The 16112-nt window shown below is 43.9% G+C and overlaps 1 protein-coding gene across 2 annotated transcripts; it reads left to right on the top strand.

Moving 5' to 3' along the window:
• Positions 1–753: 753 nt before the first annotated feature.
• On the top strand, positions 754–15589 carry camkk2 (calcium/calmodulin-dependent protein kinase kinase 2). 2 transcript variants are annotated; one of them, XM_079290170.1, is made up of 18 exons: positions 754–971; positions 5568–5867; positions 6393–6734; positions 7642–7689; positions 8734–8787; positions 9829–9880; positions 10024–10157; positions 10455–10491; positions 10667–10688; positions 10786–10874; positions 11544–11743; positions 11988–12041; positions 12152–12225; positions 12331–12418; positions 12649–12780; positions 13508–13590; positions 13816–13869; positions 15078–15589. In XM_079290170.1, exons 2-18 carry the CDS (start codon positions 5640–5642, stop codon positions 15148–15150), a joined length of 1764 nt encoding a protein of 587 aa, XP_079146296.1. In that variant the 5' UTR covers positions 754–971; positions 5568–5639; the 3' UTR covers positions 15151–15589. The 2 variants fall into 2 exon arrangements, with proteins under 2 accessions (XP_079146296.1, XP_079146297.1); XM_079290171.1 differs by lacking the exon at positions 13816–13869.
• The last annotated feature ends 523 nt before the right edge of the window (positions 15590–16112 follow it).

Genomic DNA, 16112 nt, shown 5'->3' with positions numbered 1-16112 from the left:
TTCAATATTAGTTATTTGGCAAAATGAACTAGTTACACCTTGCATGTCCTGAAAGCAAATTTCCCCATTGTCTGAAAATTGCTCCAAATGTTTTTAATCTTTGCTCAAGTTTGCCAGTGACCTTTTAAATTCTATTTCATTTAGCCCAAAATCACAAATTTCCTTTAGAGGTCTTTTCAATCTGTACACATGTGACATTCAGGGCCCCTCACATCAGGACAGGAACCCCCCCCCCCCCCACAAAAGAAGACTTTAATGGGGAGAACAATAGGATGAAACCTTAAGTAGAGCTCTATCAGGATGGACAGAATGAACATCAAGCGTTACAACACATTCAATGCATATGACAGAAATTATTCCTATGAGAGTAGTGAGCATAATGGAACAATTACAATAACAGCAGATGTGGATATAGTAGAACAATGATAAAAGCAGCAATGGAACTTGGAAATCAACGCGCAGTAGTTTAATTGATAAGATGTAGGTACTATTTTTAAACTTGTGTGTTATGCTGTTTTCCTGTCAACTAAATTACTAGTCAACTCTTAACGAAATAAAGATGGAGTAAATCCCCAAAGAGGCTGTCAATCCCACGGTGCAACCACAGGAGGGAGCCGGTCGACCACAAAGTGCTTCTAGCAACAACAAACAAGAAGCACGAAGTGTTGTATTTTGAGGTCGTGAGTTACACGAAAAGGAGAACAAAAGGTAGCCCACGCCTCCTCCGCGGATGTAGGTTTCCATGAAGCATTATTACTGAAACTACGTTAAATTAGCACACCGCCCGTTTCCCCACCTCTCCATATGAAGCACGGGACCCGAGTGCTCGGCGGGATTGGTCCACATCGTCGGTTATCAGTCTGTCAAACAGCTCGCTAGCTGTCGTAGTACAGAACCTAAGTACACCGCGGATGAAGAACCAGAAGGAAACTCACAACTCTGCCTTGCACGCATAAATAACACACGTTAAGGTAAGGATTCATGTTTTTATTTCAGATGGTATTTGGGTTTTGTTGTGGTCTACAGCGTTGACATGAAGCATCCTTGGCTCGTGCCCGCCAACATCTGTATCTTGACAGATGCTGCAGCTGCTAACGTTAGCTGAGCTGTGGCTCTGGAGCTCAGAGCTAAGTTAGCTTCTGTGGGACCTCAGACCAGCTAACACTCGTTTCCTCTGTGAATCTGTGACAGCTTCGATAAAAGAGGCGCTGCGTGTTGCACGTGGTCGTGCTCAGAGTCAGCGTGGATGTAAGGTAGACATCGTTGCTCTACAAAGCTAAACCGTTGTTGTACTTATGATGTTGCAGAGTTAACTCAACACAACGAGGTAGTGAGTCTTGGTGATGGTTTGATTGCGTCAACGTCACCGTTGCTCAAAGTTCGTTAATAATGCTATGTCATTTAAACAGTTTTATTTTCATTGTTAATGTGTGCAGCTCTGAACCCAAAGTTGCATTGTCATATGTATATGTATATGTATATGTATATGTATATATATATATATATATATATATATATATATATATATATATATATATATATATATATACACACACACACACACAGATATATATATATACACACACACAGATATATATATATATATATATATATATATACACAGATATATATGTGTTTAGCTTTTAGATCGTTAGTCACACAGGATGATCACGTTGAAGATGTCAACTTGGCTTCTTGGCTGTTGTGTTACACATTTTCCACCATTTTTGACAATTTATTGACGAAAACAATATTTCTCCCCAATACCACCAGTGTTTGTGTGGTGGATTCAGAGTTGACGCTGATACAGCAGTGACTACTCGTGGTTTAATACGTTTACTACCAGTGAGATAGTTCAGATTCTCAGTGAAATTCTGCAGTGATTGTGTGATAACACTACAGTAAAGTTGGCCGAGGACGCTCATCCCTCCATTTACAGCAGCTTATCTCTTGCACGGCTCCGCGGATCACCGACGGGGTTGCCCTGTTGATCTTTGAATGAAGCTGGGGATCCTCCGCTGCTCCAGATGGGCCCATGTTGTACTCGTATGTCTGTGGGACAGTGTCTGTGTTGTTATTAACACTGTACATGGCGTGGACCCCCTCAAGCTCTGATAAGTCCTCTCTCCCCCTCCCAGGCCTGCCCAGATAGCGAAGGTCAAGTCATGTGACTTTTGTGATGATAAGAGGCGCAGTACGCATCTGAAGCTAGGCGGCATCTGTTGGCCTTTCACAAGGCTCAAATCTAACTGCTTGTTCCTTGTATAGCGGGGTTGTGATCACCAGGGATCAGGGACACTTAGGGCTTTAGCCAGCAGTTCAGTTAGCCATGATACAGAGCATCTTTGTCGAGGAACTATCGAGGCATTGGGGGCTACGCTGTTTCGGGTCACTAAGATCAGAGGCTTTTTTTAATCCATGAATGTCTAGCAAGCGGGGATTTGACATTTCACGTTTTGCAGAAAGCTTTCCGATCGTATTAGTTTGTGTGCTAGGCTACAGTTGTTTGTAGTTTCAGAAACTTCCCTAACAGTGGCTGTTGACAGAAAAAATCTGTTGGCATTCAGCTGCCTTATTAAAGGCTCAAGCTGGTCAGACAACGGCTGCAGACATTAAACCACCAAAGACAAAATGAGCCACAGTTTGACGGATATTCATGGGTACTTTCCAAACCCCCGCTGGGCAGAGAATGAGATTTTCAGTGATATTGTGTGTCTCGCTATAAATGGTAATATCACGTAAAAGACGTTTTCCCACCATCAATGTAGGAACTGCACTGTGAATGTAAATGGGCCTCGGTGTGAGCCTGACCATTTATCTGAGATGACAGTCGGTTAAAGCTTGGTAAGTTGCCTCTCTTCTCGGGATGTAAAAAGCCCGCTGTAGCTGGCAGTTTCATCCAGGGTTATGGGTCCTGTATGTTTTTTCTCTGGTCCGTTGAAGCTGAGTCCAATTAGCCTGCGCACATTTTGTCCCTTTCATGTCAGTGATACTGTGTGTTTTAAAAAGTCAAACTGGATTTGAAGAGCTTCTTTTTCAGTGGGAAGCGATACCGAGTCGCTCAAACTGTCTTTCAATTGCAATTACATGGACATATGTCAGTGTGTACCTTAGCACCCTGAATATATTTGTGTTACATCGAGTTTTTTCATATCCCTATCTTTGAACGTCGGCAGTGAGAGGTCATCATCAGGATCTTGATGGTTTCCTTCCCAGCATCTAGAGACCATTACCATATTATTAGAACTCAGAGGTGCAGGGGAACCGTATCCCCTTCATGTCCTTTATACAAAAGAAGCAATGATTCTCCACATGGTGACTTTATTTATAGAATTTAAATCTGTGGTTTCCTCAGGGTGTGTGTGTGTGTGTGTGTGTTTGGGTGACTTGCCAACAAAGGACAGTGGGGGAACCAAGACTTGTTTTTTATATGTGAGTAAAAGTTGTGCTTTCAAAGGTTTACTTACCTAATTATCAAAATTAAAAAATACAGTACACGCTGGCAGGTTCTGTCAAATTCACTGCTTGACACACTTTACACACCGGCTCAGTGCTGCGTGAGACACATTTCAAATGAATTCTTACTCCAGTAGATGCTGAGAACTCTCGTTGTATCAAATGCAATGAAACCCTCAACAGTAAGGGAGGAAACAGCAGCAATGTGTCACAACGTTTAGCGAACGCGCAGAACAGAAATGTGCAGCAATGTTTTGTCGAGCAGCCGTCCGTCCTCGTCCACTGCAGCTGACGTTAGCGATGCTACACGGAGTTTGACCATAAGAGTAAGCCAATCAGTGAAAGCCAATCGCTCAGCTTCATTTGGTAACTTCTTGTAGATTGCCGGGCTGAGGCTGCAGCCACGACTCACCCAATAATAGTACCAGTATCGATACAATCCCAACGATGCTCATCCCTACCAGGCAGTCAAGAAGACCAGGAAGTAAGTTCCTGCCGTGAAACAGTAGTGCTCAGTGTGATATGTGGGGATTCTTCCTTCCCTTTTAGTGAGTTCACATTGCAGGATATAGGCTGGATATGGAGGTAGAGAGGCCACCTGGAGTGGGTGTCTCTTCCCACACATGGTCCTCATTCTGAACTTGGCTGGAGCTTCCACTGTCTTGTCTTTTCCTCGATTCCCTTTGTTTTCCTGTGTCTGTGAGATTTGATCAGCTCCCACACACTGACAGCGCCACAATCCTGTCGAAACCATGACAGGAAGTGAGAGATCGTCTCTCTCTCGCTCTCTCTCTGTCTTTCCACCCCTCCTTTCCTTCTTTCTCCATTCCGCTCACAGATAATGATCAGCTGAATGGACATGGAGATGGAAATGGCCCTCTTGAAATTAGTATGATGCTGTGTGTGTGTATATATATATATATTAATATATATATATATATATATATATATTAATATATATATATATATTAATATATATATATATATATATTAATTAACCATGTTACATAACTGACATCAAAAGCAGACTGAACCGTTGCTTTTATAGAGCTGAACCGTCACATCTGTCCACTTGGAGGTGAAGTTTGAGATACGAGACTTGTTTACACGCATTAATTAGCACTCAACAGAATGTGTGGAGAAACAAGCCGTATCTCCTGTTCCTCAGCCAGTGAACAGCATCTCTGATTGTTTTTTTCCCACACGCTTTCATTACACCAACAACTTGGTTCATGCTGGCCAGTCAAACACGGTGCTCCAGCTGTGTGCAAAGGCAATTAAGCCGGTCATGCTGCGGTTGATTGAAGTCAGTTCCCGCACGGCCACACTTCTAAAACAAGAGGGAAATTCACGGGGCATCGAGAAAGTGAAGTGAGTGGAGGTTCAGCTCCAGCAGGTTGTTGTTTAAAGATAATTATTCTTCCTACTTGCACAACATTTGTTATTTGTTTAGGCCTCCCTTAGGCAAGTCCAATCTTGGTGGCAAAGTGTTTGTCTTCTGTACTAAAGCAGGATGTTTGTGTTGAATATGCTCTTGGGCTCCTTCCCCATTGAGTGAAGCCAGCATCGCACTGGTTCTCTTGACTAAAAAGCAATGGGATTTGTCCTTTGGATTTTGGATTATTGCAGAAGATGCGATCTGTGGCAAGCGAACATTTGTGATACTTTCAGGTTTTGTGAATCGGAAACGCAAATATCCCAAGCTGAATGTGACGTTGCACTTTGATCCGTCAGGTGTAAACAGAGTCATTAATCTGAATTTGTTTATGTTTGCAGACACTGTAGTCAGCATGTGTAAATGTGTTACCTTGCATCTTCATCAAGATGATCAGGATAGTTGTATGCTATGAGTTAGTAAACTGCATGCGCTATAACTTTGGACCAGTGAGACCGGCCTCTAACGGACAGTACACCCCGAAATCAAAAATCCATATTCCTCTTGTTGTGAGCACTGTTTACAACAAGGTCTGTGGATCATCTTGAGTAACCGGGTCATGATTTCTGGAAAGAGACATCGCTGTTTTTGTCCCATTATACTAGAGGCTATGTATTTTTGATTTTGGGCTGATTGTTCCATTATGTATTTTTTTTATGCTGCAATTTACTCTTAGGCACCAATCCCCCTCCCCCCCGAGGCTCCCTTCTGATGGAGCAGTGGTTGTCCGTCTTTGTGAAGAGGCACCATGTTTCCTTGTCACGTGACCCCCTGGCCCACTGCTGAACCGCCAGCCTCCTGTGGCCATACGCCCCCAGCACAGCCCTCGCAACCCCTGCCTGATCTGCTGCGCAGCTGTCCCGCTCCACCTCTGAACACCCACTCTGAGACGCCCTCGCCAGACCCCATGGAGTCCCTCATCGTGGTCACGGAGTACGAACCCAGCAGGCCGCCTGGAGAGGCTGGGCAGGAGGAGGTAGGATGAAACGCACACCGGGTTACACTGTATGTATCAGATATGGAGCCTAATTGGATATTTGGGCTTCTGCAGAGTGAAATAATTGCTTGGCACATGATGATAAGTTCCCATTTCAGATTTATTAAATCAACACTTTGAAGATATGATTTTAAGGCCATGTCGGAAGTAAGCGTTCTTACTTTAACATGACATGTTTTTTTGCCGATAAATAAATCTAAATGTCGGGATAATGAGCATGATTGAAATCAACATTTGACACATCTGACACAGGGTCAACTAAAACGAAATGTTATTAATGTGTTATATATATTATATATGTGTTATATTGTACAGGTATTACTGTTATTGTGTCTTGTTATAGAATGAAAGAAAATGCCTTGAATTGAAATGTAGAATATCAGTTGGAAAGTAGGAACAAACTACATATCGACCATCTTATAATGCCCAAAATATAGACAACCGTACATATGTAAGGCTTGAAAGGACAATAAATATGATTTAAAACGTGTCACATGATCTCAGGTGGAGGAAATGGACAGTTCTGAGACGCCCGAGCCAGCTTCCTCCACGGTGGCATCCTTCCGGACTCCCTCCTGCGACCTGCTGTCCCACACGGTTGGCCGGTCGGAGGCTCTGCTGCCCGAAAGCCAAGCGCAGAGGGGGAAATTAAACATGTTCGACCGGAAGCTGTCCCTCCAGGAGCGCTCGCAAACCGCGACATCACCCTGCAGCTCCCCGGGACTCAACGGGCGTCACATTTACCCGTCGTTACCCTACTCTCCCATCACATCGCCCCACTCCTCTCCACGCCTGCCCCGCCGGCCCACTGTGGAGTCCCACAGTGTTTCCATCACAGACCTCCAGGTACGGTCATTGCCTTGAGGCTAAGTTGATATTGCTGCTTAAAATCTGTCCCAGCCTGGAACAACCAACAACACCGCTAACACAAAATAATATGATAATTCCAAAGTCAGTCGACGAATCGCAGGAAGTTAGCTCATTTGAGGCTGCTGCCAGCGGGGTAATAATTGTGATTATATAATTCATGGTCTCTGCACCATCTGACCAGTGTATTCCCTTCAGGACTACGTTGCATAAAGCGCTACACATGGACGAACAGACTAATGTTCACACAGAGCCGGGCTCGTGCTCCTCTTGATCATCTGTTAGTTATCGGCGTCGCACTCGACTGAAAGTCAGCAGAACTACGTGTGCATTTGTCTCAAAAGCAGCAGCACACTGGTAAAGACTGAGCTGTGTGGATCTCACGGTCTCAGTGGACGTAGAGAGGACCTGTGATCCCTGTTACGCATCGATGCACATACCGGTCTATGTAGGTAGAATCTCTCGTAGGGGCTGCAGAGGTTGTCCTACATTATATTTATTACCTTGTATACGTTATTTGCTTTCACTGAATCACCCATTTTAGATATGAAACAGGTGGTGTATTTTTGAAATATCCTCTTGTGGTGGAAACCTGGCACTTGGTCTTTTTAATAATCCAGTTCAGGGACCACCAATCAAATATGTGTCATTTAGAAATGTATTTTGAATGAAGAGCTGGTTAGTCAGGGCATTGTTCGGTGTTTGCATGAATCATGAACATTTGATGGACAGGATTTCGTCTGGCATTTTTCGGGAGAGCCAGTTTTGTAAGAATGCGTATGATGCATCCCTGGTGTCCAATTGATAAAATAACTGGTGTGATGACGTTCAAAATTAACCATTTTCTCCTCCTCTCTTTTCTCTTACCTGTCTCTCTCTCTTCAAGGATTGTGTTCAGCTCAACCAGTACAAGCTGAAAGACGAGATTGGAAAGGTACCATCAGAGACGGCTCACTGCGTGAACCCTTTCACCGACTCTTGCGTTTCCTTTCTCCCTTCCGCCGACTGCATGTCTGTCAAGTAGCGCCGCACATCATCGAGGACACGCCCGTAACCGTCTCCGCTATCCTCTCTCCCGGCTGTCCTCATTTCCCAAACTCTGTGTAAACTACCAGGACCATGGGAGAGTTGGAAGACGGGCGAGAGGCTGGTATAAATAGCGCTCTCTAAGGGTTGTGCGAGGCTCAGTGGGTACAAGTGTGTGTTTGTGTGCACGGTTCAGATTGTGGGGCTTCAGAGGACGGAATGTGCACGACTGCTGTGAGTTTGTGCATGAAGATAGACGTGCGCAATGTGTGTGGTTTGGTGTTCAGCTGAGACTGCGAGAGCCCTCCAGGACTGTTGGAGAGGCTCCTCAGATCAGGGGACTGGAGGATGAGCTCTGTGCTGCCTCTCCAATCTGCTTCCCCAGCAGGAACTGATCCTGCCCCCCCCCCCCCCCCCCCCTCCCGCTCTCTGTTTTTGGGCATGAAATTGTGCACACAGGCTACTAATTGGGCCTCGTTTTTAATCCTGATTTCCTGTGTGTGTGTGTGTGTGTGTGTGTGTGTGTGTGTGTGTGTGTGTGTGTGTGTGTGTGTGTGTGTGTGTGTGTGTGTGTGTGTGTGTGTGTGTGTGTGTGTGTGTGTGTGTGTGTGTGTGTGTGTGTGCGCGCAGGGGAGCTTGATAGATAAAAACCAGATCCAGTTTCCTTAATTAGCCTGAAATGAAAAATGAAAGAGAGAGAGGGAGAGATGATTTGAATTTCTCTGTTCTCACTTTGAAGCAGCTGGTACTCTTTCAGTGTACAGTCAGCCCACTCGCTTCCCTTGTGTGTGTGTGTGTGTGTGTGTGTGTGTGTGTGTTGCTTCTCGTGTGTTTATGTATTTATTTAGATCGCTTGGCACACAAGTGTGATAATTTATTTTCACATGAAGAATGACAGCTGCTCAATCTCCCTTTAATGGCGTCTGTTCTTCTTTACTTATCCCCGGACCAGGGCTCCTACGGCGTCGTCAAGCTGGCTTACAACGAGGATGACAACACATACTATGTGAGTTCTTGTTGCGCACGCACAATGCAGATGTGATGTAGCTCATACCTCATAATAGTCAAACCCTTCTGTGATGTGATTCCATGTGAATCTGAAGTGACACCAACATTTCTCCAGTTAATTGTGCCTCGCTGAGTACTGTGACAACACAGCCGCTTGATTTTTGCTGTTCAAGATCATTGCTGAAATTCCCATCAAGCTGCATGATGTCGACAGGCAATGACATGGAGATTATTTTATTATTCCTCCCAAGTGACAAAGCACCACATGTCACATTCACTGATTATATCATTGCCATAATAACAGATGGCAATAAGGCTATTTAAAAAAAATTATATTTCCCCAGAAGGGGGGGGGGGGAATATCTACCGAACAATGTAGCTGTCACACGTTGCGCTCTTTGTTCAACGCGGCCTTGATTGGCTTAGCTTCGGTAATGATTCAACACCCACGCGCAGAGGCAGCCAAACGAACGACAAATGCTCATGTTCTATGATCTAGATGTCAAAAATAATCAGTTCCATTAGATGTTTGAAAGCATCTTTTATTTTGTGTCTATTGCTGTTTTTCCACTTCTCCAATTTAATCGTTTTTAAAGGGGGAAAATGTGAGAAATGCTGTTTTATTTAGCCCTGAAATGTGTTTGCCATGCATGCATTTTCTGTAGTGTTTTTTTCATTCGATAGCTAACGATGAAGGAATGAACATTACACGCATGTTTGCATTGCAATCGTTTTTCACCGGGGCTCTTTTGTAAATCCGGCTTTGAGAACCTTTTGTGCCGATGCCGCTGGTCATTGTTGGCGCTCACAAATAGACAAAGGATGCTCACGGTGAAGAGAGAAATGTACAGGCGCTGGGATATTCGTTTGTGGGTGTGTGTGAGTGGGTTCGCTGTCAGATATGCCTCGCCTCACTCTGCTGTGTCTCACTCTTCTCTTTTGTCTACCTCTCTGTTCATACTTTCTCTGGATCTCTTGCCCACTTGGCTCTCTCTCTCACCCCCCTCTGTCCAAATCTATCTCCCGTTTTCTCCTGTAGGCAATGAAGGTTTTGTCCAAGAAGAGGCTGATGAGGCAGGCAGGTTTCCCACGTAAGTCTGGAGCCAGGGGCCGATGGTTTTAAACAGCAGAGAGCACCGTCTCTTGCAGTGCTCCAGTGGTACATGAACACTGTATGCTAATTCCATCATCTGTCGCTCATGCACGCCCACGTTGTCCCTCTCTCCTCCGTCAGGGAGACCCCCCCCTCGTGGAGCCAAGGCTGCCCCTGAGGGCCCCCCTCAGCCCAAAGGGCCCCTGGAGCGGGTCTATCAAGAGATTGCCATCCTGAAAAAGCTGGACCATTCTAATGTGGTGAAACTAGTAGAGGTAGGTTTTTGACTATCTTGATTTATTTTTTAACTTACGTGGCTTTAATTTCAAGGAGAACAAGTGCAGGTATTAGATCAAAGTACATACAAAAGATGCGCTGTGTGTGTGTGTGTGTGTGTGTGTGTGTGTGTGTGTGTGTGTGTGTGTGTGTGTGTGTGTGTGTGTGTGTGTGTGTGTGTGTGTGTGTGTGTGTGTGTGTGTGTGTGTGTGTGTGTGTGTGTGTGTGTGTGTGTGTGTGTGTGGGGCTTGGTGGGTGTTTACACTCATTTCCATTTCTCTGTCATTTGGTGCCAGGTTTTGGATGACCCCAGTGAGGACCATCTGTACATGGGTATGTTGTGGCCAGACAGTCAGCCTTCAGAACAACACATAGTCACACACACACACATCACAGTCATGCAATTATTAAGCATACTAGAAAGGTATTTGAAACCCATCTTAAAATGTGTTTTAGTTTGTTTGTGTCCTTGTAACTGAAAAGCTTTCACTCTGCGTTTCTGTCTCAGTGTTTGAGCTGGTCAAGCAAGGGTAAGCTAAGCCTCTTCTATGTTCATGATTGTGTCACTGGAATGAGCTCAATCTCGTTAGTTACGATTGCTAATTGTGTGCGTGTTTATGTATTCAGGGCTGTGATGGAGGTGCCGACAGAGAAACCTTTCAGTGAGGACCAGTCACGCTTCTACTTCAAAGATCTGCTTGGGGGAATCGAGTATCGTGAGTCGTCCAAACCTCCTTTTCCACTCAGTCTGTGTCGGCATGGTGCAGCATGAACCCCGAACCATTTTGCGGCCATCACATTTTAATGTAATCCTTTTCTCCCATGTCCCCTATAGAGATAAAGGTATATTATATTCAGAGCTGTGAATGTCTAAATTAGATTTATGTAATAGTGGTATGAAGATGAAGCTTGTTTGTATCTAGGTCTGCTCTCATCCTACAATTCTTCCATGCCATTTATAGTCCTTTCGTCTGTGCTGTTCTTGACTCTAGCCACCCACAAGGCTCATTTCACATCAGCTCAGTGGCTCTTAATGTATTTCAGCACAGGAGAAGAGGTTTTGCACAAAGTGTCGTCTAGGAGACTAGCTCTGAGGAAAAGAGAGGTAGGGTTCAGCACCAGCGATGCTCAAACTGTCAGGAGCTTCATTTTTATTTAATGATAAGTAATCTGAAGTGGACAAGGCTAGGTTAATAAATACAGTTTGATGTTATAGCTGAAATGTTATCCAACTTCCAGAGTGCCAGAGATTCTGAACACCCCCCGCTTTTTACAGACACGTTGCACTGTGAGAGAACATTCAGCATCTCTTGCCAAAAGCAGAATTCCCCAAAAGGTAAACTGTCTCTGTAATATTTCTTTATGATTTTTCTCTATTTCAACAGTACATTACCAGAGGATCATCCACAGAGACGTCAAACCGTCGAACCTGTTAGTGGGAGAAGACGGACACATCAAGATAGCAGACTTCGGAGTCAGTAACCAGTTCGAGGGGGCTGACGCTCTCCTGACCAGCACAGTGGGAACGCCTGCTTTCCTCGCCCCCGAAGCGCTCTCTGAGACCAGAAAGCACTTCTCTGGAAAGGTGAAGGAACAGTCGGCTAAGTAGTGCCCTCTGGGGATGATTCGCAGGAATGCATGAACCCGTGTTTTTGGGCTCCTAAATCTATATAAACATTACATTTATCTGAGTTATCTAAATGTAGAATTTACTCTTCTAGTTGTCTTATTTGTCCAGGGACAGAATACATTTTGCTTGCACAGTGGTGGATTTGAACTATCATACACTGAAATAAGGATTTCCTAACAACCTTGTTTTCTTCATGAAGGCGCTGGATGTTTGGGCCATGGGGGTGACACTTTACTGCTTTGTCTTTGGAGTGGTGAGTGTGTGCTTTAGCAAAGAAAGGAAACACGAGATACTGTCATTTCTGTTTGTTTATTTTGGAGATTCTCCTGAATGAAAAACTCTGCTTGTCTTTCTCTCGTTCAGTGTCCATTTATGGACGAGCGCATCGTTAGTCTTCATCAGAAAATCAAGACACAACCTGTGGAGTTACCTGAGCGGTCAGCTCTGCTTCTCTAATCTTCACCAAAAATCACTGCCCTTTGCAAAATGTGATTTTTAAAATGTAACTCAATCTGTAGCGGTGGTTCATTCTGTCTCAACAGTGCTGACATCTCTGATGATCTCAAAGATTTGTTGCTGAAAATGCTGGACAAGAATCCAGAGAGCAGACTATCAATCCCACAGATTAAGGTGAGGACTCTTTTGGTTAAGCTGCTGGCTTCCAGTACTTTGGATTTAAACACATTTGAAATTGCATAGAGTGCAGTAAACCGCCTGACACAGAACCTCAACAAGAGAAGAATTGTCTGTGTGAACGGGCTTGAGGGTGCAGTGTGTAGATTGCAACCAACTGAAACGTCTCGCCAAGCGCGTCGGATGCAAATGAAGAACACCAGTGTTCTCCTCATATTTGCGTTCAGGTGCACCCGTGGGTGACGAGGCACGGCGCTGAGCCTCTCCCTCCTGAGAATGACAACTGTTGCATGCTGATTGAGGTGACCGAAGAGGAGGTGGAGAATTCTGTTAAACACATCCCCAGCCTGGCTACAGTGGTGAGTTAGTGAACACTCACATTAACACAGTCATGTCCAGGTCGGATATGTTCAAGTCAAATATCACCAATGGGTACATGAAGGAAGCATGGCAACTGTCAGATTTCACCTATTGAGACATAACTGAGAATGCTTTTCAGATGAATTGCTAATTAATTGCTAATTCTCTGTACATTTGTATGGCGTAAAAGACACTTTTCAAGTTCTTGTATTGCATTTATTTTCCATATGTCAGTCACATTGTACCACCTACTTGAGTAGCCTCTCTCTGTGCTAGAGCTGCTGTATGACTCATTTTGTCGCTTCGCTTTATTTTCATGAGTTACATTATTTAATGCCAAATGCTGCAAAAGATATGCATGTTTTGAATGAATTTGAAGCCTCAGCGCTTTACTTTTTTCAACTATATATATATATATATATATATATATATATATATATATATATATATATGTCTGTACAAAGTTTAAATGTAGAAATTCATCACTCCTCCAAATTCACCACATCTGTTCTCCTGCTGTCGTTCATTGTCACGGCATTACACCCAAATGCGTGTCCTACGACGATAGACTATAGCTTCTTATAAAACAATTATGCTCTTTATGAAGTTTATGAAATCAAGAAAGTGTTGATGTTACAATAACCCCGCCATTGTTTTCCAACAGAACGTTGTTTAGAATGACATTCCTGAGCATAGCTGTTGGACTTGTGTACTGTTGTTCTTCAGATCATGGTGAGAACTATGCTGAGGAAGCGCTCCTTTGGGAACCCCTTCGATTGGGGCCGTAAAGAGGACCGCAGCACGCTCCGGTAAGGATTGTTTATCGACACGCCACAGACTCTGAACTCTGTCTCGAGCAAAGGCTTTGCAGTAATATTAGGAGTCACAGTACACGCGGCAGTGTGCTGTCGCTACCATAGTCTCTCTTGGAGCTGCTGGGTGCTCTTATACTCTCATACAGTATATCCAGCTCATTTTTGTCAAGTATCCTGTTATTATGTTATTATTTCTCTTCTCCCTGTCCTGCCCTGCAGGAAAGGCAGAGCAGGCAATGTGAGGTACTGCTACATTCATTGTAACCAAAGAAGGTAAATAACTTTCGGACATCTCCTGCCTGCTGTAGAGCTGTAAAGTGCAAGTCTAGAGAGTAACCTGTAAGACCCCTGGCATGGTATAAGCAGCTGTTCGCCCTCATTGCTTTCATGCTCCAACACTCTTGAGTTTGTAAACTAGCCTGTGCTAGTTCAGCGGTGTTTGGACAAAACATCTCCGGAAATGTGTGAGGGCGCTTTTGGTGAAGCAACTCCCATCTGACTATAAAACAAAATATATCCATTGATGGTATTCAAATAATGAAGCTAGAAATGCACAGATTTCAATTTTCTCTCTTTTTAAGAACTGTAATTGACGGCATACACACACTTTAAAAAAAAATCTTTTCTGAAATGGATAATTGAAATTCAATTGTATGCTCATAATAAACATTTACTAGTCATTAACTTGCATCATCTCCAAGTTAAAGGACCTTCAATCACACAGACAAATCTCAAAAGTGCTCCAGGTTACTGGACAAATGAAATCCAACCGAAAATGAATTGCAGTATGTCAGTATGAGCAAGGCCATGACAAGTGACCAGAGCTTATTACATTCTGAGCACCTGATCTGTGGAATAATTGACAATAATATGGGGATGGACAAAATATCATTAACACCTGCGCAACCTATTGCAATTCAGTTTTGTTTGACACTGTGTCAGAGAGGCGTCGAGCAGCAACACTTGAGGCTGCAAGTTTGTGTTGATTGGTGTTAATGTCTAATGCGGCTAAATATAACAGTGCCGCACTTATAACACGTCCAAAAATGAGATTAAAGCCTGTCTGGCACAGTCAAAACAAAAGTAGCTCTTTAAGTAGCAGTCGCTCGTTCATCATGAGCCCAAAGCTTCCTTTTATCTTGATCATCTCTTTGCATGAAGCATCCTTAGGACCTGTAAATTATTAGTTCTTTGTGTCTCTCCTTGACATAAATAACCAACTTCTTTAATAGAATGTTCCTTTCCTCTGCCCTTGTTCTCCCTTTTCTTTATTTTGTTGAGTTTCCCCTTGTGTACGATGTGTAAACTTGCCCAACAGCAATTCCTTCGTGCTGGCTGCTTCGCATTCTGTAACAATGTAATGGTTGGTTTTCAGTTCCTAAACATAGCTTGATAATACCTAATTCCTCCCTCTGCTCTGTGATACAGGAGTGACGGCAGCAGTGTTGTAACTGATTCTGCGTCTCTGCTGTGTTACTTAGGAAACAGGAGAGCGGCGATGGCATGAGGAGTGTGGACCTGCCCTACGTGGGAGAAGATGAGGCTCTTTCCTGATGCAGAGGGTTGATTATGCACGCTGGTATCTGCCTGCCTGTACCCACGCAGCACAACACCCCTTTACTCACCGTTTTGATACTGGCAGCCTACACCTGTGCACATTCCCTGGGAGGTGGACAAGAGTGGTGGACGCAGAGAAAGAAAAAGAAAGAGAAAATACGATCTGAAAGCAACAGTTTGATTTATTTTTCTCTTTCAAGGCTCCGTTTGGGGTTTGTGGGACTGTCCCATGGGAACTTTCCATTGAGAGAATCCTCCTGAGCATTGAACCCGCCTTCAGCTCTTACTGCCCTAACCCACTCTCCTCCTCTTATCCTGCATGCATTTATTGTCATCGCATGCTTCGTCTCAGGCTTCGATTGTACAGTTTTGTGTTTTAATGTAGTTTTAGACTCTTGTGTCTCTACTTGACAATTCTTTCAGGTACACCGGGCACGGGAACAGGCGACGGTGATGGTTAACGGGGAGGGGAGGGGAGGGGGGTTGTCTTTCGCCATCACCTCTGCATTCTCTTTAGTAGAGCAGGGTTTCGTGACGATGATTGTCTGGTTCACTCTGCTTCAAGAGTAGCAGTGGCCAGTTTTGTAACATATTTTAGAGTCTGTACAGTTTTCCCAAAATGACAAAAAGGGGGGGAGTGAAAAAAGTTTACTTCATTGAATGCATGTGTTCCCAATGCGAAGACTCTATTAAGCTATTTCTAAACATTTGCACCCTCACAGACACACAATTGCTTTTCCCCGTATCACTGGCTCCATTTACTGCAATCGATAGAAAGCATTAAAAACTGGTGATCTAGTGCTTTGTGCACAGTCAAATCCATCATTACTGTATACAAGATAGCTTAGAGAAAGGGGATGTTCTTCTTCAGTAAATCTTTTTTAAGGGAATATTGATATGATTTTTAGGTGTTTGCATTTTATTTTTTAAATTCATAGAGCTACAGCTAATATAGTGTT

Source organism: Melanostigma gelatinosum (genome assembly GCF_949748355.1).
Source record: "Melanostigma gelatinosum genome assembly, chromosome: 18".
NCBI lineage: Eukaryota > Metazoa > Chordata > Actinopteri > Perciformes > Zoarcidae > Melanostigma > Melanostigma gelatinosum.
The sequence above is the reverse complement of the archived record's forward strand: the minus strand, read 5'-3'. Positions and strand labels throughout refer to the sequence as shown.